Source organism: Leptosomus discolor, chromosome 1, assembly GCF_034619465.1.
Source record: "Leptosomus discolor isolate bLepDis1 chromosome 1, bLepDis1.hap2, whole genome shotgun sequence".
NCBI classification, from domain to species: Eukaryota; Metazoa; Chordata; class Aves; order Leptosomiformes; family Leptosomidae; genus Leptosomus; species Leptosomus discolor.
Window position 1 is genome coordinate 131061049 of NC_141391.1, and position 25162 is coordinate 131086210.

The 25162-nt window shown below is 41.2% G+C and overlaps 1 protein-coding gene across 1 annotated transcript; it reads right to left on the reverse strand.

Annotated features, from left to right (window-relative positions):
• Positions 1-2479: 2479 nt before the first annotated feature.
• Positions 2480-24423, reverse strand: GDAP2 (ganglioside induced differentiation associated protein 2). The gene is made up of 13 exons (XM_009961997.2): positions 24243-24423; positions 22565-22704; positions 19060-19213; positions 17421-17509; positions 15130-15206; positions 13886-14045; positions 12223-12373; positions 11149-11225; positions 9682-9758; positions 8979-9118; positions 8655-8709; positions 3715-3858; positions 2480-2778 (listed from the first exon to the last, which is right to left on the reverse strand). The coding sequence occupies exons 1-13, from the start codon at positions 24416-24418 to the stop codon at positions 2731-2733; spliced, it is 1488 nt and encodes a 495-aa protein (XP_009960299.1). The 5' UTR covers positions 24419-24423; the 3' UTR covers positions 2480-2730.
• Positions 24424-25162: the final 739 nt, after the last annotated feature.

Sequence of the window (25162 nt, forward strand, 5' to 3'; positions counted from 1 at the left end):
GAACTTTAATTCTGCAGTGACTGCACTGGGTAGGGGTGTTAAAACGTACAGAGTTATGACATACACAGACTGCCTCCCTGGCCTCTTCAAGAGGAAAGCATTGTAGCCACCCTTAACTAGGGCACACCAGTGTTTCTCTCAGCCTAAACCAAATGCAGTTCAGCTAGTTTAATGCAATTTTTCTGTGTATTAGAATTAATCATTTTAATAGCAACAAATATCCTGAGCACTTCAATGATTTTTTTCCACATTGCCATGTTACATTTAAAAGTCGTCACTAAAAAAAATTAATAAATTGCCAAAACTCCAGGCTCACTGGAAAATGCAGGATCTTTGCAGCACAGCGCAGGTCTGTCTTGCCACTGAGATTTGCGAGACTTGGGTAAAAAAAAAATTTAAGCAAAGTCCTTCAAGGGAAAAATATACACAATAAGACACGCAGTGCCAAGATCTCCTTTTTTGCTTTGCAAATGCTCTGGAGGCACATTCACACTTCACTGAGCCAAGTAATTTCTTAAAATGACTGGACTAGGGTTTGAAAAACGTGCAGACTGAGTCCCAAGAAGAACTGTTTACGTTTTATGACTGAGCCATCTGCGAGCTAAAGGGACAGAAACCATCTAAAAACTGTGAAGCTAAGAGTTCGGTTTTCACAATATGCTCTGAATCACCTTTAATCTGCCTATTAAGTGGACACTGGCTATGCTGCAGCAGTCCCACTGAAAACGCCACGGGTGCGAAAAACAGCAGATGGTTAATGGGGGTGGAAAGCTATAAAATTGTTAGAGAAGCATGGAAAATCCATTGCTGGCTATAAAAGTCACTAGACAAGGGCAGCTGTAAACAGATAGGTGAAAAGAGGTGGCAGGGACATGTGGTAGCTGCTCTGTATAGACTGCTGCTATTTCCTTCTCAAAAACCACCAGAAGAGTGCTGAAAGAATCACATGTGAACCGACCATAAGGTGCAACACTCCCACATATTAACACCAAGGTGGTTTTCCATTGTGCTACAGTTTCCAGCTTTTAGCAGCACCTTGGATCTGATCATGGAATCACATAATGACCATGGGGGACACTAAAAGCAAAACCATTTGCTTTTTATAGGTTGTATATGCATGAGTGTTAAACCCCAACCAAGCAATTATCTCAATCGGTAACTGACATACTAACATGCTGAGGATACATGGAGTACAAACACAACATTAAGCCAGGAGGCCAAAGCAAGAAAGGAAACTCAGTATGGCTCATTTTTCACTGTACTAACTTAAAAAGCCCAAACTCCCACACTGCAAACACAAATTGTGACATGCAATTAGATGACCAAGAGAGGATTTCCTTCCCATTTATCCTGACAATTTACTGTATCTTTAAACAGGAGAGAGATCGCTATTTCCAATCAACTCAATGGGCATGAACAACCACCTTCTAAGACATCTCATGATGACTTTTGCTTATGGTTAAAAAAAAGGTAGTTATTGCAGAAGTGGCAGAACAAGGAAAAAAGCGGAGTTTGGTCAAGAGAGAGTAGCAGATACAAGTCAGGGCAGGAAGGCAGCTAGAATGAAAACATGAAAATTGTACCATCATCTTCATAATCAGTACTGTTGTGACATTCTTCCTACTAGGAGTTCCACCCTTCTGTATTTGGGACTGCCATCCCTGATTATGTTTTACCATGGAGCCCTCTCCCTCCTCTTTTAGCTTCCCATTGGCAGGCTGAAAAACTTTTCACCTCAGGTTCCATAAGTACCCTGTGGCTGAGCTCTCCTACATGTACCATGTCTGTCAAAAAAATCAGTGAGCATCAGTGTAACGGGAAATAAAAGGGACACTGATATCTCTAAGAAACAATCTCTGCCACCAGAGTTTGGGGTTGGAGTCACCGTTTCCCCCTCCCTTCCACAGATAATTCAGACAGATGGCATTCATTTATCATACAAACACATCTGGCCATGTCAAAGGACGATGTAAACAACTATAGTTAGAGAAAAGAAACGGCAAATGCTTTTCAATTTTATTCTTACGGGAATGGTAGTGGCATCCTGACATGTCACATCGTCCAATGAAAACTGACAGGGACTTTATCAAGACTCCTAGCTCACCTAGCATTTATGGTATTAAGTCTTGCAGCAATCTTGGCTTGGCTGTAGTTCTTTGTTCAGCCTGCAGACATGGCATTCCCAATTCCAGATAGTTTTGCTGGGTCAAGACCAAAGTAATCAGCACTAACAGAAAGGGAAACTAATCAGATGTGAAACACAGAGACCATATGATGAGCACAATGAGTCAGGCTGGTACTGCCACAGTATTTGTACAGACTAGTCAGAAATGGGCACTACAAATGGAGCTGAAAATGGTAACAGTTTAAAACATGATCAAAGTGCTTTTGATGGATTTCCCAGAAAAGAGAAAGTCTGTTCAGAAATAAATGCAACAGCTTCAAAAAAAAAACACACCAAAACCAAACCACAACAAAATAAAATGCACCTAGTGATCTTTAAATCAACTTTTCCATTGGATAAATATATTTGAAATAGGTGTACAGTTCACAGTGGCATAAAGTTCTCTGATTGCTTGAATGCTTGAAAATATCTCATCAGTAAAAAAATACCAGAGCTGGGGGAGGAAAACCCTCTCTCTGAATTCTGTACATGGGCAAATGCACAGGTTTTGGCAGGCATCAGGTCATTGGATCCATGGGAAACCAGCAGTATCACAGGACTGCAGATCACAAGTCCGGGGATGGAGGATAGGAAGAATAGTAAGGCCCATTTTCCTGCAATGAGAACAGAACAAGTAGTTGAACAAAAGTCTTCTCCAATACACCTTGGTGCAATGGATGACGACAAAGAGGCAGAAATAAACAGGCCCTCCTGGCTTTGTCTTCCATGAGTACAGTGACTGTCACAATTAACCCAGGAGAGGACTGCTGGTAAACAGGCAAAAGTAGGCCTTACTTTTGCCTCCATTTTAAGCAAAAAGCACAGGTTAAAATTTTGCTATTAAGCTAAATCCATGATGCAAGGAAGCCACAAATGCTAGCACTGCTGGTCACTCAAGACAAAGTCGCTTAGGCAGACACACAGCTCTGGCTATTACTTTGTAGTTAGGGCACATCCTCTTCAAAATGATTTGGCCAATGCAAGCCATAGTCACCCCACCATTTGGTTAGAGAGCTGGGATGGAAAAGGGAAGAGGACAGGGAAGGTCCTGTTGGCAGGACCAACACAAAGGCAAGGCGCTCTTCTACAGTTCCATTTTTCCCCCCCTGCTTCCCCCTCGCCCCATTTCCTACATGTTTGTTGATACATGCGACAGGGAAGATGAAACACACATAGTATTTCTTTTTGCAGTCAGTGTAAGGTATGTAGCAGGCATACAACATGAATTTTATCTTGTCCACAGGCTCCTAGTGTGTTAGGTTACAGTTCTTGGCTGAAGAAATGTAGTCTGACTTTTATGCACATATGAGACTGATCTATTGGGAAAGGAGTCTGCTTCTTAGCCAAGCGCTCTACTTGGACTGATGCAGAAAAAAATAATTGAAAGAAAACTCTTACTCACAAAAGAACCACCAGACTCTCCAGGAACCCTCCCTTTCTTCTCCCCATTCTTAAGACGTGGAAGTCAGCCCCCATAAAGCTCTTGCAGCGCAGAGCGGGAGAAACACACTTAGAGCAAAGAGTCATGCTTGCCACATGCAATCACTTACCCTAGCATCATACTCGAGGACAAAAGGAGGGAGATCAATCTGTTCTGGGGGTATGGCTGTGAATAACTGCTGAAGGCTTTCCACATAGTGGATTTTGTCCTTTAGCCCTGAGACTGTAAAGGTTGTGAAAAACCATGCCGAGACCTGAAAATAAAACCCCAAACAAATTAAGATGGTGCTGTTTCAAAACCTTCAAGTTCAACAGAATACTTCATAGTTAAACAGGCTTGAGTTAAACTTGAAACACTAGTGTCACGGCAGTAACACAAGGTCAGGAAGTACACACTGCTGACTGCGAGCAAGCACTGTCTTGAGAGCTTTCAAAGCTAGTTTTCCTGACTGCACACTCACTCCTTCCCCAGCTGCCAGTTTAAGGTCCCTTTCTACTGTACAAGAGTGACAGCTGTCCTATTTATCTTCAAAAAAAACCCCATCAGTACGGTAGCACATTTTAACTTCTAGTTTGGCCAGCTCAGAATATGACCTGACAGAAGCATTTTTAACACTTTGCCTTCAAGTTTTCACAGAAAAGGCAATTTGAGGGGGGGGAAGAGAGAAAGAGAGAGAGAGAAAGAGAATTTCAGCTGTTCAAAGGTCCTACTGAAATCTCCTCTCTGCTTTGGTTGGCTGACTGTGTCCTTCTGTTTTACATTTCTTACCAAAGCCTTATCAACTTATTCTACGAGAATAAGCCGTACCAACTTATTATACAAAACTTTAAGTATTCACACCTCTCTCTCTTTTGGATGCAAATAGGATAAGAAATTTGTGTTTTGCCAAGGCCAGTAAGACATCATTGATACTCATACAAGTTAAGTATTCCTGTTTAGACTGACTGCACAAGCTTTTACTTTTTCAACCCACCTTCTCCAAAATGAAGCACCATATTACTTTTTGTTTATTTCTTACCCAGTCTTTTCCTGACAGACAAAACGGAAAGAAAAAAACTACTCTACAGGTCACAAACGCTCATATTAGGGACCACTCACATGGTCCTGGGCAACCAGCTCTTGCTGACCCTGCTTGAGCAGGGGGCTGGACCAGATGACCTCTAGAAGACCCTTCCAACCTTGAGCATTCTGTGATTCTGTTTGATGGTTGTACTTCAACTGCAGTAAGTTAACAGAAAAGAAGCAACACCACAAGAAAAGTCTTGAGGCAAGTGTGAGTTTCAAATAGAATAAAACATCAGGTCACTAAAAACGATCTGCTTGAACACAACATTTAAAGAAAAAGTCAATGCCTAAAAAACTGTCCTGGAATAACTATGCTGCCTCCTTAAAACAGCATATTTTCATGAGAAAGGAATAACAAAAAACAGAAGAGAAGGTAAAGAACAGGACAGAACAATTGAGATTTGTTCATTAAAGGGCAGAATTAGAGACTTAGATTAGCAAAAAGCAGGGAGACATTACTGGCATCCATTATTTACTATATTTTTCTAATAAGACCCTTTATGAGTGACACTGAATGACAGTAAGTGAAAAATACCTTCCCAATCCTGTACCAAGGTAGCATGCATTCCAAGGCATGTTACGAATGACAACCATGAAATATAATTGCTACAGATGTTTGACATAAAAGCCTAATAGGGAATATTTTTGGAACCATCAGGAAAACTGATATTGGGAAAAAAATCCACCCCATCCCAGTATAAAAGCCATTGCAGTTTGACACATCTTACACATAACACAGGAAAAAAAGGAGGGGGGCAGAAATGTTTCTAGAGAATTTTTCTGTTATCTCCGTTCTCAATAATCACAGGTATAAAAACTGTAATATGAGAGAAGTCATTTCCTTATCGGTAAGAGGACACAGAACTTTAAATTAAACAAAATCCCTGTTAATGCACCAAAACCAGAATAAGTTATACCAGAGCAGTCAAAAAAAGTTAAAAATCTAGTAGTCTGCTGAAGTTTTCCTTCATTTTTCTTGTCATGCAGTTCTGAATATGAATAAAAGGCTATCAAAGTCACTCTGCTAAGCTAGAAAACCATAGGGTTAAAGTATGAGATGTCTTTCCCTCAAAAAAAATACAGCACAACACAGACAAAGCGTGTCACCAATCTCTTGATTGGGTCATACCCCAAAGAGAAACTTACTAAAATCTGGGAAATTTTATTACAATTAGAAGGATCTTGTGTGAAAAAAAAAAAAAGCCCTAAGTGATTTGCAACAACCTTTACATTGGCACCTGATCTCCAGAAACTGCTTTTATGACTGTTACAGAAAAAGAAAACAAGACAAAAATTTCTCATGATAAATACAAAGACTACAATGATTACGAACGTCTAATTTTAGTATTCAGGTAAGTTTCAGTTTTGAAACATTCTTGATTCACAGCCACGTTACTAAATTTAGGAAAACAGAATTTCTGTGAGAGATTGTTTCAGATCCAGCCGCTATGTTTCAACTCAGAACACAAGCTCTAAAAGTCTTAATTTGGGGAGCTGTCAGAAGAGGGGAGCCAAGAGGACTTGTACAAAAATGCCCCAAAGAGCTCTTTATTTATGTATCATCATCATCAGAAGTATATTTACATGCAAGAGTATGAAGGAACTTGTGACAGCACTTCAGGGGTATCTTAATCTAAGGCCTGGTGGCGAAGTGTTCACACAGCAAGAGTTGCTGCCAGCCTAGAAAACTGCTGCTGCCTATGCTGCGATTTCATCACAAGAACAGTTACATTTCAGCAGCACAAGAGAATCAAGTTCTTCACAGATCACAGGAACACTCACAACAAAGCACAAATAGGCAGCACCAGTGTACAAAAATGGACTGTGCAGTGACATACCCTGCTTCAGTCACTCTGTTTTAGGATAACTGCTGAACCCTCCTCCCTGCATACCAAAACCCATATATTCTAGACAGCCAATTATCCTCAGAATAATCATAATTTAAAACAGTTTGATATCTAGAAACCAAACAAAGATAAAGTACACTGAGAACTACGCTGGTTTTCCAGGGGCACAGGAGTTTCCAAGCAACATGATAAAAAGCATCTTGATCCCTTTTAGCTCAGAAATAGGCAAAGCAACTCTAACAGATGGCAGCCGTCCACTGTGCCAGGATTCAACACCGTTGTAAAATGGCCAATTTGCATCAGAGATTTAAAAATGAGATGTATGTACAAGGGTGATGTGCTGGGGAAGCTGCATGAATGCACAAGCCTTCCCCCTGCATTGGAGCCAAGGGGTATCTTCCACTATTTATAGTGAAGGAAGTCAACGCCCCACATGAGACAAATGTGTCAAACATTTTTGAAGATATTTGAAGCTTCTGAGCTAGCAATCTTCCATGTGGACAACAGCCCTGAAATAGCCAAAAACAAAGAGGGGAGAGAAAAATCATTCCCTCTTAGCAGCCACCTTCACCACAACTTTCTGTTGCACATTCCCAATCATGTTCATAAACTGATAGTCTCCACAACAGCCAGCAGCAATCCCACTTGCCTTTCAGATAGAGAAAAGGCTTGGCAGAAAGACATGGACATACATCCTCTTTTGCCTCCAGCTGTGCTGCTAGAATAGGATACAAACCAATTCCATTTCCAGTAAGTTAGAGAATTTTACACCTCTCATCCTTCCTGCTTCCCACCAACTATCTGCTTGCCCCACAAATCTGTCGAGTCCCACTGCAGTTCCCAAAGGGACAGAGAACATGGCAACAGACTGGCGAACACAACAAAAAACCCACCCCATTTCTCAACCAAACAAATGTACAGGAAGAGAGGTGGGGGACAAAGCACTGCTGAGAATCTAACACTAGTATTTCCTAGCTTCAACTTTTCCACTCAACTTTGTGACCTTAGTAATGTTCTATGCCAGCTCCTACATTTTCAGGAGTATCAGAGCCGAAAGCTCTAATTCTAGCACTCAGACCTCAGATCTGTACCGTGTGGGAATAATTAATATCCTGACAGAACCTGGAAGGTATGCTGTTGGGAAGCTTCAGTCTCATCTACATAAAAACAAGGAAGCTTTAAGTCTCATGATAGTCCAGCTGCGCACACGCAACGAACGTGCTCTTTGGAAATCTAGCAGTCAAACAAATTCTTGCTGAACATGTGAAAACAGATGTCTTTTCCAGGCGTATAACTTTCCCAAATTTGATCAATGTCAGCAAAAAGCAGAATAAACACAGAGGTTAATCTGCTGTGAACATGGAGGATCACATTTCTAACCGTTTTAATAGGACAAACAAAAATTTCAGGAAGGGCTGCTGCTGACACTTAGTTCATCTGAAGTACTCATACTGCTGCAATACGAGTCGTGTGTATGAAGTATAGAACAGAGCAAGCTCCATCTTCTGTTGCCCCACACAGATCATAGCCAAGGATAATATCTTACTGCTTGACAAGTTCAGTTTTTCATCTCCTGAAGGCTTAACAGGATTTTTCTCCACTCCGTCACAAAGGCATTCTTCCCATCTTCCTTTGCTACTCTATACTCTATAATCCTGACTCATCTCGTTTGTGCTCAACACACTGCCCTCTGCCCCTATGAGGGCAGCTCTTCAGTGACATGCAGCACACCTGCAATACCTCTTGTGGGGAAAGAAAAGGTGAAACATCCAGGAAATTAACTGCACAAGAAAGAATTTGGTCATGGTTCATCACCCTGCCAACCAGACAGCAGGAAAAAGGACAAAAACGTTTCTCTTTAAAAGAAACACTTCCCAGAACTTCCACCTCTCTCTGTTAAGAGCACATGTGAAACAGGTCACAGACAGCTGCACCGCATTGGAGTTCAGCTTATCCCTAAGGCTGGAAGACTACAGCTAGATCAAAGACAGGGACAGGTTTCGAGTTCTGACTGTGGATCCAGAAGTCTTCTATTTTGGAAGTCTTCTGTACACCTCCATGTTCCTCATACTACAGTTTTACATGCTATTCCGCCAACACCCAAAAAAGTACTTTCCTTTTGTACTATTTACCTCACCTTTGAGCGAAATGTTGGGTGGACAAAATACAGTGCCTTCAAGTTCCTCTTGTACCTGGTTTAGAGAAAAAAATGCTTTAAAAGTGAATTCTAATTAAGCTGACCTACACAATCCAACTGTCAACACACACATAATTTTGCTTAATAGATGGCTTCGAGAAGGAAAGAAAACATACCTTCCTTTCTCTCGCCTTTGTTATTTATCTAGGTCTTTGTCCAGCAAAACTCTCTCACAAAGAATAGGGAACACAGATACAGGGAATGACAAACATTTGCATAACACAGAGGAAGACCAGAAGGGGTTCTTTTCCTATTGACACTCACTTGGCATCAACAACATCATAGAGTTTCTTCAGGAAATTAGAGTCTAGCTGATTGTAATCATTTGTGAGCGTATGGAAGTACACCAGGACATACTCCTTCACTGCAATATGATCCATGACGTGGATGAAATACAGAAGAGCCTGAGACAGAAAGAAATGAAGTTTGTATTTGCAAAGAACACTTCTATTACATCTGAATACGTTTCCTTTAATTCATTCACAAATCAGGAATCATGAGGCTGAGTGGCATTATGTTTCAGCTACAAAAGCAAGGTGAACATTCCAAGTCTTCAACTTGACTGTAATAACCTAGACCTTTTTTTTGCCTAGCTGACCTCACAGATGGAGATAAATTCTTGCTGTTTCCATGAAAAAGCAGTTTGACTCATTACATTTCACTCTTCATGTCTTGGCAGTTATAGAAGCAGGGCAAGACACTCTCTTTGAGAAGAAAAAGGAGCCCAAGTTAAACCTGTTTTTCTAAAAACAGTCCCATTCCTCCTTGAAAAATCCACCCCAATACAAACAAAGCTTTATATGGGAACACATTTTTATCTGTTTATAAAAATAGTTTCTATTTACTCTCTTTTAAGTCTTCTACAGATAAGATTTCTAGCATTAACACCGAATTACCCTTATAAATCAGACTCATATCCTGAACATTCATATTCAACCTACACAACTCTAGTTTTACAAAGACTTACCTTTTCCATGTCTATCAATGTTACAGGGATATTTCTTCCAACCACCACCATCACTGTGCGGCCACACTTATCTACACCTATAAAAGAAAGAAAATATGTCTCTAAACTTCTCTCAGTCTTGCTATGTTTTGGAGTTGGTCCCTTTCACACCAGGGAGAACCAGCCACAGCTCAGAACTTTTGCAACGCATCTGGTTTCCATCTCAACAACAGAGAAAACATGCTTAAGAGTTACTGTTCTCACTATATCGGTAGCTCTTCTGATCCAAAAAAAGAGCGCAGCACATCCAGGAAACTTGAGTTTTAAGGACTGCAATTTCATATTGCCTGTGTATTCCACACTTACCTACATCTCAAGCGATAATATGGTTTTCATTTAAAAAAAAAAAAAAAAAAAAAGGCAAAAAAGCACCTTCACTTGCAGTTCTACCACCAAAGCAAACTTCTTCCTAGAAGCCAGGCTCTGAAATCCAATGGATCCCCAGAGCATGCCTTATTGACCTCCTGCAGCCCACGAAGCCTCATCCAAGGCAAACAAAAGAACTTAAAATTGAACCTACCAAGTAGAAGGTATCACACAGCCTTTGTATTTGCACAAAGATCAATGTAAGTATCTGGATTTTCAGAAAGCCAAAGGAATCAGCCAAAGCACTGAACAGTCCTTCTCTACAGAAAGACAGCTATGCTTGTGAGAGCCTGACTACTTGCCTGCTTCTTCCTACCATGGTGCAAAGCAGCAGTAAGCCACTGGGACTATGGCAAGTTTTTATAACAGCGTATGAGCCTACCTGAAGGGTAAGTGAACTGAAGAATACAGGTTCCCCACTTCTGCTTCCTGGGCTGCAAGGACCTTGCAGCTATTTTCTTCTGCTGAACTCTCCCTAACTGCATTGTTGAATCTCTCCCTAATCTCCCCATCTACTGAACTCAAGGTTGCAAGATGTGCTTCCCACTGTACTCGGCCTTTAGAACTAGGAGACACACACAGAGGAGAGCAACACATACCTAACCTGAGAGAAACAACGCAAGCCATTTTGTTCAGGAAAGCTCTACTAAAAGTTGCTTTGGTAAGGGCTTATTCTCTACACTAATCATTGGAAAGCAACATTTCTTTCTTTGTAACAAAAGGGTGGAGATAACGCAGACCAAAAGAAGAATTAACTCATACAGAGTACCTTATGCATTGCTTTAATCTGACACTATTGGCTTACATCTAAAGCTACATATAATTCAGGATACGCACATATCCCCAGATTGTTAAAGCAGTGCAGATTGGGAGTTTACTGCACAGTCTTTTGAAACCAATAAAGAGAGAATTCCTGCTTTACTGCAGAGATGTTGCCTAGTTCTTGGCCAGGCTTCTAGCTTAATAACATGACTTATTGTATACACCCAAGCCCAAAGAAAATATGTTTTTGTGGTTTTACTTTAAGACACTGTACACTGGTCATCGGTACCCTGAACTTACCTGTCTGGTACAAGGCTTTAAGAGAAGCAATATCAGAGAGGTCTTCAGCTCTTGCCTGACACAGCCAGCGATTGTAACTAGAAAGTTAAAAACATCTGATCAGATCTAATCCCCTTTCGGATTAGCATTAGAAGCCTGAACAGGTATATGGGAAGGGAAGGACAAAACAAGCTCTTTCTTACTGAGCCCTCTCTCTAATATTGTGGTTTTCTGACCTATGGAGCAACTATCAAATTGTTAAAGAAAGAAATGTTGTGGCAAGGGTGGGAGGTGGAATTTGAATGTCTGAGTTACATACCTAGTGATTTTCACTAGGGCAATGAATACACACAACTAGTAACTATAATGGCATGGCAGTTGAGGCCGAAAAGATCCCAGAGTTTTTTTCCATTTAAATACCTCAGTGTCCGTGTTTAAAAAATAGGAAGAAAACCAGAAGAGTTTCTTCAAAAGGTCTGGAAGTTGAGGCAACTACACAGCAACCAGTGTCACATACAGATATTTTTTCTTCCCCTTTGAAAGCTTAACAATTGAGCGCCTTGTCTGACAAAACAAGCCAAACATCAAGCCTCAAGCGGACTCCAACATGGAACTGGCTTCTAAAAAGCGATCATGCACATTAGGCGTGGAGGGGTGGGGGGTGGGGGGGGTGAGGAGAAGAGGAAAAAAGCCTCAGCATTCATTTATTCATCTTACAAGTTTTGAAAGACAGAAGAAAGACGTTTTGCTATCTGCCCAGACCCTCAGGAGGAAGTGGGAAGTATTGAAAGCAGATGACCCCACTACAAAAAGCGGTGACAAAACAACGACATCTTGTGGCAAAGAGATAAAGCAGTTGGTCGGATGCACTGGGTACGCTAGCGGGTTCATGACTAGCTTCCCTTTTCCTCCTATTGCTCCTTCCCTTCTCCCTTCAGGCCAAAGAGGCTACTGCAGTGATCCAAGGTGACATCATGCTTTATCTGTATCCCCTTGCCAGAAGATCAGGCTTTACAGATAACAAAGTCATCATAGAGTTGGTCCTCTGAACAGCTAACTAACACAAAATATTCACACGGACAAGGAAATTCTCACTTCCTCTGATGCTGTTTTTGCAGTGCTGCCTCTGACAACTGTCCCTGAAGGATGAGGCGTCTCTGTTTATCAACATCTCCCTCCATGCGGGCAAAAGCATGGGAACCAATGAAAGACAAATCTGCCTCCAGACCCTCTTCATCTGAAGCATCTGCAGTAGAAACAAAGGTAGTGTAAAACGTTCAAGCTGCATACAAGACAGCAATGCTGCTGATGAATTGCTATGTATCTCAGTGAGCCAACCCAGTTGTCATGCTACAAACTAACAAAAAAAAAAATCACAATGTACCATGATGTGGCTCTGGTATCTCACCAGTATCACTGACAGATTATAGCTTGTGATTAATAGCTACAGACTCCCCCAAAACGTTGGTTTGCCTGGAAACTAACTGGGCAAGCCCTAGTCATCAGCTTGTAACAAAGGGATAACGTTCACACTCTCAAAAAACAAGGTCTGGAGAGGGTGACTTGGGCTTTACAGTTGTCCTACTTGTCACAGTGGGAAAAATAAGTATGCAGAGGGCACAGATGCTGCAGCTTTACTCAGTTCAGAAGCTGTACTACAGAAAGGGCTCACTTTTTATATCATTGACACTGCTTGAACAGATGCTGTAGAGCTGGCAGTAAACTCAGTTTAGATTTTTATAGTATCATTTACAATATGACTGTGTGATGAAATACAAGAGCACAGGCTTGCTTGCTGGTGACAATACCAGAATGCTCCACTGAACTTGATGTCATCAAGGAATATTGCTAAGGCTTCTAGCACTACCTCTCTGGGCAACCTGAATGGGAACCGAGTTTCCCAGTTTTAGTGTGACATGCTATAGTAGCAATGGGACAAAAGTGCAGGATTCTGCCATACCCATTTGCTCCTACATATGTAAATGCAGTAACTTCACAAATTATTAGCTAGGGGTCAAATGCCTCATGTTGATCAGCTACAAATACAACTCTAACCAGCAGTTTGGACAGGGTGGGGAAAGAAAAAAAGATAGGAGTCTGATCAGCAGGAGTAGGTACATCAGGTACTAAACTGTGAACAGGAAAGTGAAATTGTCTATATCCTCACTGCATATTCAGCTTCATCCCAACTGGCCATGCAAAAGTAGGAAACCTTTCACACTCATTACAAGTTATCTGCTTTTGGTAGTTTAAGGCTTCACCTGAAGAATCGTAAAACTTTCACAGCGCTGCTTAATAAATAAGGCAGAACACACCAGCTACGCCCATTTATTACTGAATTATTTTGCCATAGACATCTCACCTCCTTAACCATGCCATCTAGGCAGCCTCTTTACAGACAGACCACTTCCACTGGGCTTTGACAGCCATTTCCCAAACATTGATCTCTGCGTTGATTTAGTTCTTCTGTCTTTTAGGGAGTTTCTGCTAGTTTTCATTGAGCATCTACTAGACAAAGACAGAACAACAGCCCTACCACATCCTCTAACCACATCGCTCTACAGAACAAGGCAGAAAGCAGAAGTTACTGCTGTGGAACGCATGAAGTCAAAAAGACAGCTTGACAACAGTCTTCATTATAGCCTGCCTTAGGTGAGGTGGGGTAGGAAAACATCTCCCTGCTTCCCCTGTGCCTTTTGTGTTTTTCCATCGACTTTCACACACAGATACTTATTCCAAAGTTCAGTTAAGAACTCACCATCTGGAACACCAGGCTTTTCAGTAATCCTGATCTGCCGCTCTGGTACTACAGGCTCCCCTTCTGCATTGCCAATATCTGCAGGGAGGTAAGGCAAGGATTGTATCTCTTCTTCCAACGATCTTGGAAAATACAGAGGCAGCAACTTCTGGTAAGTGGCCTACAAATAAGAAAAATGCGTGAAGGGTCTATCACGCATCCTTGCTCGCCAGTTAAGTAACACCTGCCCTTGTAGCAGGGACCTTCTGACCAGTTTGGAGGCAAAGTACCACTTCCCTTAATGGCTTATTTTGGGCTGTTGCCTGGCAATAAAGGCAGATAATCTTGATAAAGGTTTTTTTTTTTTTTCCCCCTTTTTTCCCACACTGGCAAATGACCCTGAGAGGACTCTGCTTTAACCGGCATGTAGACTGTGGGTACTTTAGCTTTGTAATGAAGTCACAATATGCGTGGATGACGGACTTCAGCGAAGGCTGCTTATATTAAAATGCACCACTACACAGATCACCTTTAGTGATCTGACTGGGAGAAAAGAAAAAACGACAGCCAACCAAGAGAAACCCTCCCCACATGGAGGAAAAATAGTGAAAATCTCTACTGAACATTGTAATACTTCATATGTTCTCTCCCACTGATTAGCAGCTTCAGAACCCCCAACAAGTTATTTTCCTATTCAGATGCTACAGAACCTGAATATAGTGTAGGTATTCTGCCCAGGAACTGCCACTAGCAAGTCTGATATACAAAAGAAACCAACACTCAAACTGCTAGCAGCTGCCTGAACACAGACCACTAAAGATCAAGCTTGTTATTTCAACAAGCCATCAAGCGATGTTTTAGATGTCTGTAGGTGATCTGTGGGCACACTAAACCGGCCTTTTAAACCACAAAGGAAGCAGCATTGTGTAAGGAGGAAATCTTGTATAAGGAATTTCCCTTCTGGCTGGCAAATACCACCCAGCACAACTGCATACTATAACCTGTAGAACTGGTTCCTGTTCATGGCTCAGGAACATGGAAGCCAGAAGTGGAAAGAGTCTGAACATGTTCATAGTGACTGCTAAGAGCATAAACAGTACTGGAGAAGAGGCTATGCTAGTAGGAGACAGAGGGATGCTGTGGGACCAAAAGTCCATGTGATTTGAAGGGGAAATCTGGATCCAGCTCTACAATGCAGAAGTCAATACTGCTGCAGAAGAGATGTAACATGCCCATGAATTTTGGTGGAGTGAACATCGAGATACCTCTTCAAGCTCGGAGACCGCAAACACCACCTTCTCCAGAGTCTCTCCATGAATCTCCAGGAACCTTCTAACTGTGCCTGCAAGGAAGAAGATTAAATGTAGTTAGCAAAATAGGAGGAGAACTTTACACACACAACTACAAGTCAGGAAGTCAACAGAGCACAGAATAGAAAGACACATCTCTCCTCATACAAAATGGCTCTACAGGCTGTATGCAAGCGTGGATTAAGCGGCAGTTTAACACATCCAATCGGTTGTTTGCCATATTGGAAGTTCCATCTCCACTGTCTCCTGCTACTCACTTTAGAGATTGATACAAAAACAGAGAAAGCATCTCTCTGATCTTATCTTACTAGGTATTCTTCAGTCTGTGGAATGTGATTCTACAGCCCTGCAAAATCAAGCCAAATCTCTCCTTTAGAGTCCTGTGCAAATTGCCAAAACCAGACTTCCCTAGAATGAGCCACTATGCCCCAAGCTATCAGGAAAGCAAGATAAGCAACCTACAGCAGAAGCTGGTACAAGACAAAGTCAGCCACACAAAACCTCTGGGGTCAGCTATGCCAGAAAGGCACATAAATGCTATATTTTGTAAATCATGAAAGAATTTATTTCCTCTGTTACTCTTTTTTGGACTCCCCCAAAGCTGTGGCATAATCTAGGGACACAGTCAAGTTCCTAAGCATTTGCAGCTGAGGGGAAAAAAGTGTTTTGTAACCAAACCCCCAGATGAGGTCCTTGAGTTGCAATAATTCTTGACACATGTCAGGATTTTCAAGTGCTTTCCTGTCGGACTGCCAAAAGAGAAAGTGTCCAAACAAACAGGTTGGTCTAGCAGTGTTTTATCAAGTAGCATATAGCCCTACAGAGTCAACAGAAGAGAGCAACAGAGGAAAGAAGTCTACAGAGAATACATTAGCAAGAGTTCTTCAAGAAACAGCTATTTTCACATACTTCCTGTACAGAAATTCATGTGTAACTGGATTGACCCGCAACACTACTTCACAGGACAAATGCAGCTGTGCAGTTCCACAGCAAAGTTTTCTGAACCTATGTGAGCAGATGTCTCGCTCAACAGGCAGATAGCGGAGAAAACAACGGACTAATCTGTTTCTGCAGTGTCAGCACCTCTGCTAAACAGAGGGTAAGAAAGATTTCTCCAGTCAGCTTGCACGGCAAGAGGAAAATCCACTCTTTCCATCTGTAAAAACTTTCCTATTGTGCAGTAGTACCATGCAGGAAGGTCCAGGCACTGGCTGGTGAAACCATTATATTTCTTTAATGTAGTTTCCTCTTGAACCCAAAGAAATTTGAAAACTTTTAGCATCTACAATGCTTTTTGATAAAAAATTCCATAAAACAATAGTATAAACATAAGAATCATTTCTCCTTGTTTGTTCTGAACCTGATTCATATTAGCATTGTCTGAAGGTTCTTATTTCAGAAGACAGTGAACAGCTGATTCCTATTCATGCCATTTTCATGCCACTCATTAGTTTATAGACATCTATCACACTCTCTTCAAGTTCAGCATACTCCAGTCTGAAAAAGACTTTAGCTTACTTAGTTCTTTCCTGCCTTTCCCTGTTCTTGCTGACCTCCTCAACTTCTAGTTCTACTATATTGTTTTTGAATGCGCAGCTTCAAAGGGTGGACAAGACACAGATTCATAGCATAACATTCTTAATTTTGTTGTGTCTTTCTCAGCTTGCTGTTTTGAACTCCAGTGAGCTGTTGTTTTCATGGAACTATTATAATCTCAAGATATTGCTCCCTAGGACTAGCCCATCATTATTCATGTGAAGGTATGAAGAAGCATATAGGGGTGGGTCAGTAGGGGAAGAATATCAGCATATCCAAATGCAAAGCGATGACACTAAAATGGCAGATGAAGTGCACTCTGTTGCTTGACATCTGTCTACAGTTATTTAACAGTAACGTCTCATCTCTGCTATTCTGAACAATTTTCCATTATCAGCACACTCTCTCACCTCACTGTTCAGCCTATTTTCCAGGTTATTAATTAATATATTGAAGACTGCAAGTTCCAGCACAGATTCCCATGGATCTTTACTGATGACCTCTCAACAGAGAAAGGATCATTTGTTTTTATGCTCCGTTTCCTGATCAACCATGGAAGGTCTTGCCTTTTTACAGCCCCTAACAAACTACAGCCCCTTAAAAAAAAAAAAAAAAAAAAAGGGGTTTCCCCATATCAACAGCAATCTGTCAGAGGTAAGCAATCTGCTGAATACTGCCACCCAGTTTACGTCACTTTCCAACAAACTTACGCAGTGCTATGTGGGTTGCATCCTCCAAGGGGTAGCATCTTTTCAGAGAGTTAATGACACAAAATCCTACAGAGCACATTGCCTGTTCCCTGAAATCCAGAAAAAGAGAAACAAATGAATAGACGGTCAGATGAAAACAAGTGTCTGCCAGTGCAGTATGTAACACCAGTACTTTTTTTCCTGCCTCTAGACAGCAGCAACCCTCTTTCAGGTTTTTGAAAGAGGACTCTTTCCTGGCAAGATGTATACATACCACCACTAAGCAGAGAAGGAGGGAACCTTTAATGACTCCACACTGTTTCCTCTTGTGTTTGTTCTCAGATTTCTCCTTCTACCTCAGCTATGTGGCTCCTGCAGTTGCTCATATCCTGAATGACTTCTTCCCTCAAGATCCCTGCAATCCTTTCCAAAATACTTTCCTTCCTGCATAGGACTGACAGTGAGGAGAAGGAGGGGAAAAGAATGTGCTCTTTATTACAGTCTCCTGTTCCTCCACCTGGCCTATCACTTGTTTTGTTAGAGGTCTGGACATAGACCGAGGTGCCTTACTCAATCCTAGGTATGATTAGACAGTCATTGGCATAGAGTGAAACATACTTTAAGATCAGCAAGATTCTTCCAGTAGAGCACCGCCTTTTTAGAAGAATAAAGCAGAGGTGTTGCCAACAGTCAGATAAGTTTGAGCAAGCTCAGAGTTGGTAGACAATTTACAAGTGTCGAAAGTTACTCTAGAGAATGGATGGACTGAAGGGCATTCAGAATTCAGTAATCAGAATTACTAGAAATTTTAAATTGCTCTTAACATGTTTCAATCAAGGCCTGACTTTGCTCGTTACTTCTGAGGCAGAACAAGACTGGCACATACTAGAAACCTTATCTGTAATCTTGATTATGAAACGGCTACTATTGCACTGTAACGCACAGTCCAGACTTGGAAGAACTGATCTTCCCAACCCTTAGAAATCGTTAAGTATATTTTCTGACAATTCTCTTGTTCAGGTATTTTTTGTGACTGCTACCATTACTACAGCTGTCACAAAAGAATAACAGAAGATGGGAAAGAACACAGAAAAATAGACAGAAAAAAAACCCTGTTAGCTAAGGGGAAGTAGAAAATACCACTGATGAAAGAAGAGAAACTACAAAACCATCTGCAGCAACCGTGGATTTAGAAATAACCCTGCACCCTGACTCAGAATTTTAGATGGCTGTTGTACAAAGGCAGAGGGGCAAAACATATGAACTGACCCAGCAGTCAGATCCACCTGTGGGTAGGTCTACGTGCCTGCAGAGACACATGAAGTTGCTACATGAGCAAGCTCATTTAAAGCTTTTCACAGCATGGAACGCAATGCAATTATCAATGCTGCTTCTCCTCAGAGTAACTGAATGCTGCACAGCTCTAGCTACACTATTTCAGGACTCGAACTAGCTCGGACATCTCTGCACATTTTATTTACACCACAACAGCAAACAGAAGACATGAAGTGTACCATGAAGCCACTAATGTTCTCGTGTCCTTAACCAAATCGAGTATACACGAGAAGATATTCACAACCATTTGGCCCCTGTGCAGACCCAAATATTTAGAGCAGATGTGCCACGGATGACACACTCACGTAAGCTGTCATGCGCTTACTTTGCAAGCTGCAGGACGTTGCGGTAACAGCTGTATAGAGAACTCTCGGCTGCTGTGCGATACCGGCTTTTGTATTTGGGTCCCACTGTGTGAATGATGAAACGTGCAGCCAAATTAAATCCTTTGGTGAGTTTAGCCTCGCCTGTCCTGCACCCTGAAAAAAATAAAAACAAGAATAAATGCCAATGTCATAAGAACGCTAGAAGTATTCAAGCCCTTGACTTCCTTCAGAGTCAGAAAACTCCACTTCATATACTGAAGTCAGTGTTTTATACATCAGATATTAGGGAAAGCATTCTATCTCCTAACAGCTGCTTAGTATCATAAGCCAGGCTGAAGGGGCAAGAGCTGTGCTCTTTCCTCTCAATTTTAAAACTATGCATATGAGGACAAACCAGAAATTGCTAGAAATGCTGTCTTAATTGCAGTGCTTACTACACTACATACAGAACCAAGGGGAGAAGTGATTTAACAAGGCAGAGAGAACCGATGGGCAAACACGCTCTACAACCAGCAACAAAAAGTCCTTCTGAATTTAACAACTTGGTTTGGGGAGACTGCTTTTTGGATAAAAGGACTACAAGTCTCCTTAATCAAACCCACCAGCTGTTGGCAAAGCTATTAAAAATTAATAGATCAAGCACTTGCTTCATCTATGCTCCCAGAACAAGGTAGCTTGCTTTGTCTTGCAAGTTTCTTTGTGTTCCCAAGGCAGAAGTATGATTCTCATGGAGATCATACTTTCTTGACAGACTAGGTGTCTAGTCTCAATGCGAGGAAGTTCAAACAACATATTTAATTGCTCCATTCACAGCACCCTCAAGTTACATACTCTAGGATCACTTACTGCACGCTAGCATACTTCACATCTTTAACCCTCTTTGGTTTTGACTGCTCTTCAGATATCCCCTGCAAGTTACTCATCTTTAATTCCTGTAATTTTTCACAAGGAAAATCAGTTTGTCAGAACCCTTGATGACATCCATAGACCTCTCTGTTCCCTTTAGTTTGCAAATACATTTCTGATAATGAAAAATCCAGGAACAGCTACTGTGTTTGAAGTCTGTTTTTTCTTCGACACCTGGAAGAAAAGTCTCCCCTTTTTCACCCAAATCTAGTCTGCTCCAGTTCTGGACAGCTGAAGAAGTACTTCTAGTTTTCCTTGTTCCCCAGCCTCAAAGACAAGCATTTTCCACCTTCTTCCTTCTGCTTGTACAGCTGCACTTCAGCTTTCTGATCTGGCTGAAAGCTACCATTGTCACTGGATTAGCTTTCATCTTGATCTTATGGGTTGCTAGTGCCCACAAAAATGAATAAGACTTGAACAAGCAACTGTGACCACCCTTTTGGCATCAGTACTGTAGTATCTTGGCTTAAGTCAATCACGAAGCTGCCCACTGAATAGGAGCATTCACCTCTCCCACTCCAGTCTGAATCTTGTGGTGCTCAGGCAGGCCATCAGCATGCATGAAAGCATATTTTATGGCAAGAGACATTCCAGGTTGAGAATCTCACTTATTCAAAACTTTAAGCATGTCTTTGTAACGGCAAGAACACGTTGCCTTTAAGCCAACATCTTGTAAACTTTCTGATCCAATAAATCACATCATTAGCTTCTATAGACCTCTCTCTTTTCTTCTGGGTTAATCAGAAGGAATGTAACAGCATACTAAAGCTGAACATACTCTTCTGAATTACTGCACATCCTCTAAGACACCTCAGCTTGAGAGAGCAACTAAATAAGCACAATATGGAAAAAGCAGAAACTAAACCAGAAAAGCTTAATATATCAGATATCAAGTTACTACTCTTCCTCCATGGTCCATCCAAACTTGAAAGGAGCAAGCAAAGGCCTGTAGGAAAAACTGCCTCGTGAAAAAGAATGAAGAAAGTTTGACTGAGGTATAGTTGTGAATTCAGCAGGGAAACTAATGACCAGATATAGCACCAGTAATCTCTAACTACACTTAGATCACACTTAGTACTTCCCAATGCCTTCTGCCTGGAGGTCTCTACAAAATTTATAAAACTAAGATGAGCAGCAAGTATTATTCCTCCTTTAACATACAGGGTGAGGTGGGGTAGTAGAGTGAGCTGCACAGGTCTTGCCTGTGGCAAAACTGCGAACAAAGTCAAGATCTTACGTTTTATCAAATGATATTTCAAACATTAGAACAGCTTCTCTTCAAGTTTAAAATGAAAAGTCTGAATCCTCCATATAAAGTGTTCAGGGGAGAAAAATCTCATTGGAGCTGGAAGACTACTATGTATTGCTCTTACAGAAAGTCTTTATTAGACTGCAACAAGTATGTGTGATAGGCAAGCATATATCAGTAGCACTTCATTTGGAAGCCTGGATCCTTGGCTGTAGTACTTCTATATTAAGGAAAACTACACACTGTTCCCAGAAACGCACAAGTTAGCTAAGCCTTAAAGAAAGCACAGGCCTTTGAAAGGCCAGCATGTCACATGCTTTAAGAGCATGATTTTCCTTTCAGTCTATGAAATATGAATATATACCAAGCAGTAGAAGTAAAGCATGGGAGAATTGAAAGTCACCACTGCAGCCATTTTACAGCTTTAAAGCAAAGACCATTTTCACTTCTTCCCAAGGACACTCTACGAAAAAAGTTCAAAGTTAAATGGGAAATACTGCATAAATGAGACAGAAGTGACGAGAGCCATAAACTAATTTCTTGACTAAACCCCCTTCCACTTCTGCTACCGTGGCAAATACATTAAGGATGCACAAACATCAAAGCTGTATCCCAGCCTCTCTTTCCTCCCGCACACAACACACCAGTAGAGTGTCACAGAACAACTGATTTCTGAAAAGCTCATCACAAGATTAAGAGGAAACTGCTGTGTACAGGGAGTTGCGAACCTACAGAACGCAGAGAGAAGATACTGGTCTCATCACAAGGGTGGAGGACGCAAAGCTTCCTAATAAAACCTTCTGTTGTGCAGAAGAGGCACATGAACTGAACAATTTAAGTAGTCACTAAGATTTTATTTAGACATGCAGTGCCTTATCAATCCATCTATTATTACTGTAGTTTCCTAATTCCCTGAAAGAGGATACACAAAATGTATTAGAACCCACTTAATTTCTGCAATGGTGAGCTTCAGTTCCAGTCTTCTACAGTATACATACACACTGAACAGGATAAGAGCAAAATCTGAATATGTACAAGACTGGCCCCTTCAGTAAAAGCTCCGATAAGCTAACGAGTCTAAGTGGCTCCAGGTAACAATGGGAATTATTGTAACACAAAGTAAGGGCTCAGCAACTCAAATATCCACTACAGACTTTCAATCACCTGTAACATAAATGCAAAAAGAGAATAGACTAGATTGGCATGCGTTTCCTCCATTTATTTCACATTAACACCAGAAGTTGAGGGGGGAAAAAAAAGCTATACCTTGTTTATGCCCAAACCCTGATGCTTTGTACTATGCAAGGACAATAGATTTCAGCAAGATAAAAACGTCTCCAGCCACTTACCTTTGAGCTTCTGAAGTTCATCCCTCAGGTCAGGCCCAGCATGCATGAATATACTTTCAGATACTGGATTCTTATCAGTGAGAGACTCATTACTGGTATTTACTATGCCTGTGCAGTTCAATAATGCTACATCTCCTTTCCTGAGGAAACAAGGAAACAGTTTATCGCAGGCTAAATGTAAGGTTAAGGAGGATATTCTCAAATAAGTGCTGACAAGCAAGGAAATGTCTAGTTAAAGGAAAAGCATTAACAGTACTCCAGTGCCCACACAGTGTAGTGTACCCTGACATGCTCACCATCCAGAATCGATCTTTGCCTCTAACTGATGAGGCAAGATCACACGCAGCCCATCATTTCCTTAAAAATTCCCAATCTCAACAGTAACTTAGTGATGTACGTAGAAAAGACAGTGCTGCAGTTGTACATAGGGCAGTTTAACTAGCAGAACATGCAAAGCAGCATGATAAACTGATGGAGTGTAAGGTGTTCCAAAAAAGCCCATGTATTCTCTCTCGGAGATAAGAGGACAGTCCTTGTGGTATATTACTTTCAAAACTTCAATAATTTTTTCAGTTTGCATACACACTATCTGGGGCAGCTTACTTCTGCTGCTCTTCCTCAGACCACTGAGGATCTAGAGTGACACTGCAGCTAGACAAGTTTTCATTGCTTCTGTTCCAAAACTGCGAACCCACAATTTGATCATGTTAATTCTGCTGCTCAAGGATCAGACATGCAGAAAATAAACAAAGCAGAGATGCACAAGAGACAATGGAGTAGCAGAACTCTGACCTGCTTTTTGTCACAGCAGCAGCCATTAGAGATTTTGGGATCAAAGAGCATATGAAGAGAAACAGAGATCCCCACACACAGGGAGAGATTCAAACAATAGTTGAAATTGTACAGATTTATTACACCCAAGCCCAAGTCACAAGAGATGTTTGACCTTTTACTTCTCTCTTTACTTAATCAGTTTCAGGAAATCCATGAACAGTCCCATTTCCTGCATGTATTAACCAGAAAGGTTCAGGCTGATCCCTGAATCTGTGTCCCTGAGAAATCCTCTCTTCACAGAGGGTTACTCATCTAGAGAGCAGTTTCAAGTATCTGAGTCACAGTAAAGAAAAACTGATGGAGTAAGTTCACCTCAACACACTGTACTTTCAATAGATTTTGGTAAAAAACAACGGAGACAGAACACAGAATGGAGAGAGAGGAGGGGAAGGGAAAAAAAAAAAGTGCCCAAAGCAAGCCATAAGAACCACATGAAAGAAATACTGATCTAAACCAGAAAAGTGAAAGCAAAATAAAGCCAGCAAAGAAAGAAAAAAAGCTAGTAGAAAGCAAGTATATTTTTAATTTTTTTTTTAAATTGTATCACAGCGCCCAATTAGGTTTTGATTTTAAGCACACAGTATAACAGCAGCAAGTACAGTTCCAGTCTGCTATATCAAGGAAAGGCTATAAACTGCATGTTTATAGGCAATGGTGGAACAAATCTCAGACTTGTTCACTTACAGTGAACAGAAAGATTATTTCTTCCTAGACCCGTAATGTTTGACTCAAGAAAAGGGAGCTTAAAGGCTTTATTCTACAGCAACGATTGTTATATGAGGCAGTTGGATCCCGCAGTAAAGGAGAAGTGACAACAAACACACCAGAGCCACACAGAACTTACCATAAGATTATTTTCGCATTTATGTCTTTCCTGTATGGAAAAGGTGATCTAACATCAACTTGAGCTTTTTCAATGGGATTTTGGTGACAGTCCAGCTGCTTAGCCTCATAGCCATCAGTCCAGCCTGGCAGACTGTCAACATCCACAAACTGGGAAGGAGCACCCAAGGGATCCATGGAACAGAAACAACAACTCCTTTCCTCTGCTAACTTGTCACACTCCAATTCTCACTGGAGTCTTCCAGGTGCTTTAAAGGAAGAAAATCAAACCAGGTCACCAGCGGTTCACTAAAAGTAATCCCTGTGCAGCCAGACCTTTCACAAGGCTGCAGTGCAATTGCAGCTAGCAGAAAACAGAAAACCAGATTGCCAACAGTGCAAGATGAAAACACTTTCTCTATTAAATTGGTCCCACTGGCTTGTGATCTTGCATTTTGAAAAAGCTGAACACAAATACCCAAGAGTTGAAAAGGCCTCAGTCTTTCTGAAAACTATTCTTTATCTAAACAAAAAGTAAGTTCCTAGCAGGGTATGTATAGTCTATCCCTCCCAAGATTTTGGTCTAGGCCTGGATCATACTTTAAAAAAAAAAAAAACCAAACCAAAAACCCAAAAGGAAATATACCACTTCCCAAACCACCACAACGCCCCAAAACCAAAAACCCTAAATGCAAAAACACCCTCACAAACAAAACAGTGAAAATATCCTCCCTCTCCCCAAATGGTACAACCTTTGCAGATGAGTGAATTCCAAAGCACTGCAAGCAAGACTTTCAGTTGCTTAGATCTTAGTCACACACTTAGGCACAAAACCCCTTCACCCAAATAGGTTTTGCAAGAAAGAGAGCCAAGTTGTAAATTTGAATGCTGGCCCAATGAAGACTAAACTCTGCCATCTGACTTTTTTTTTTTTTTTTTTTA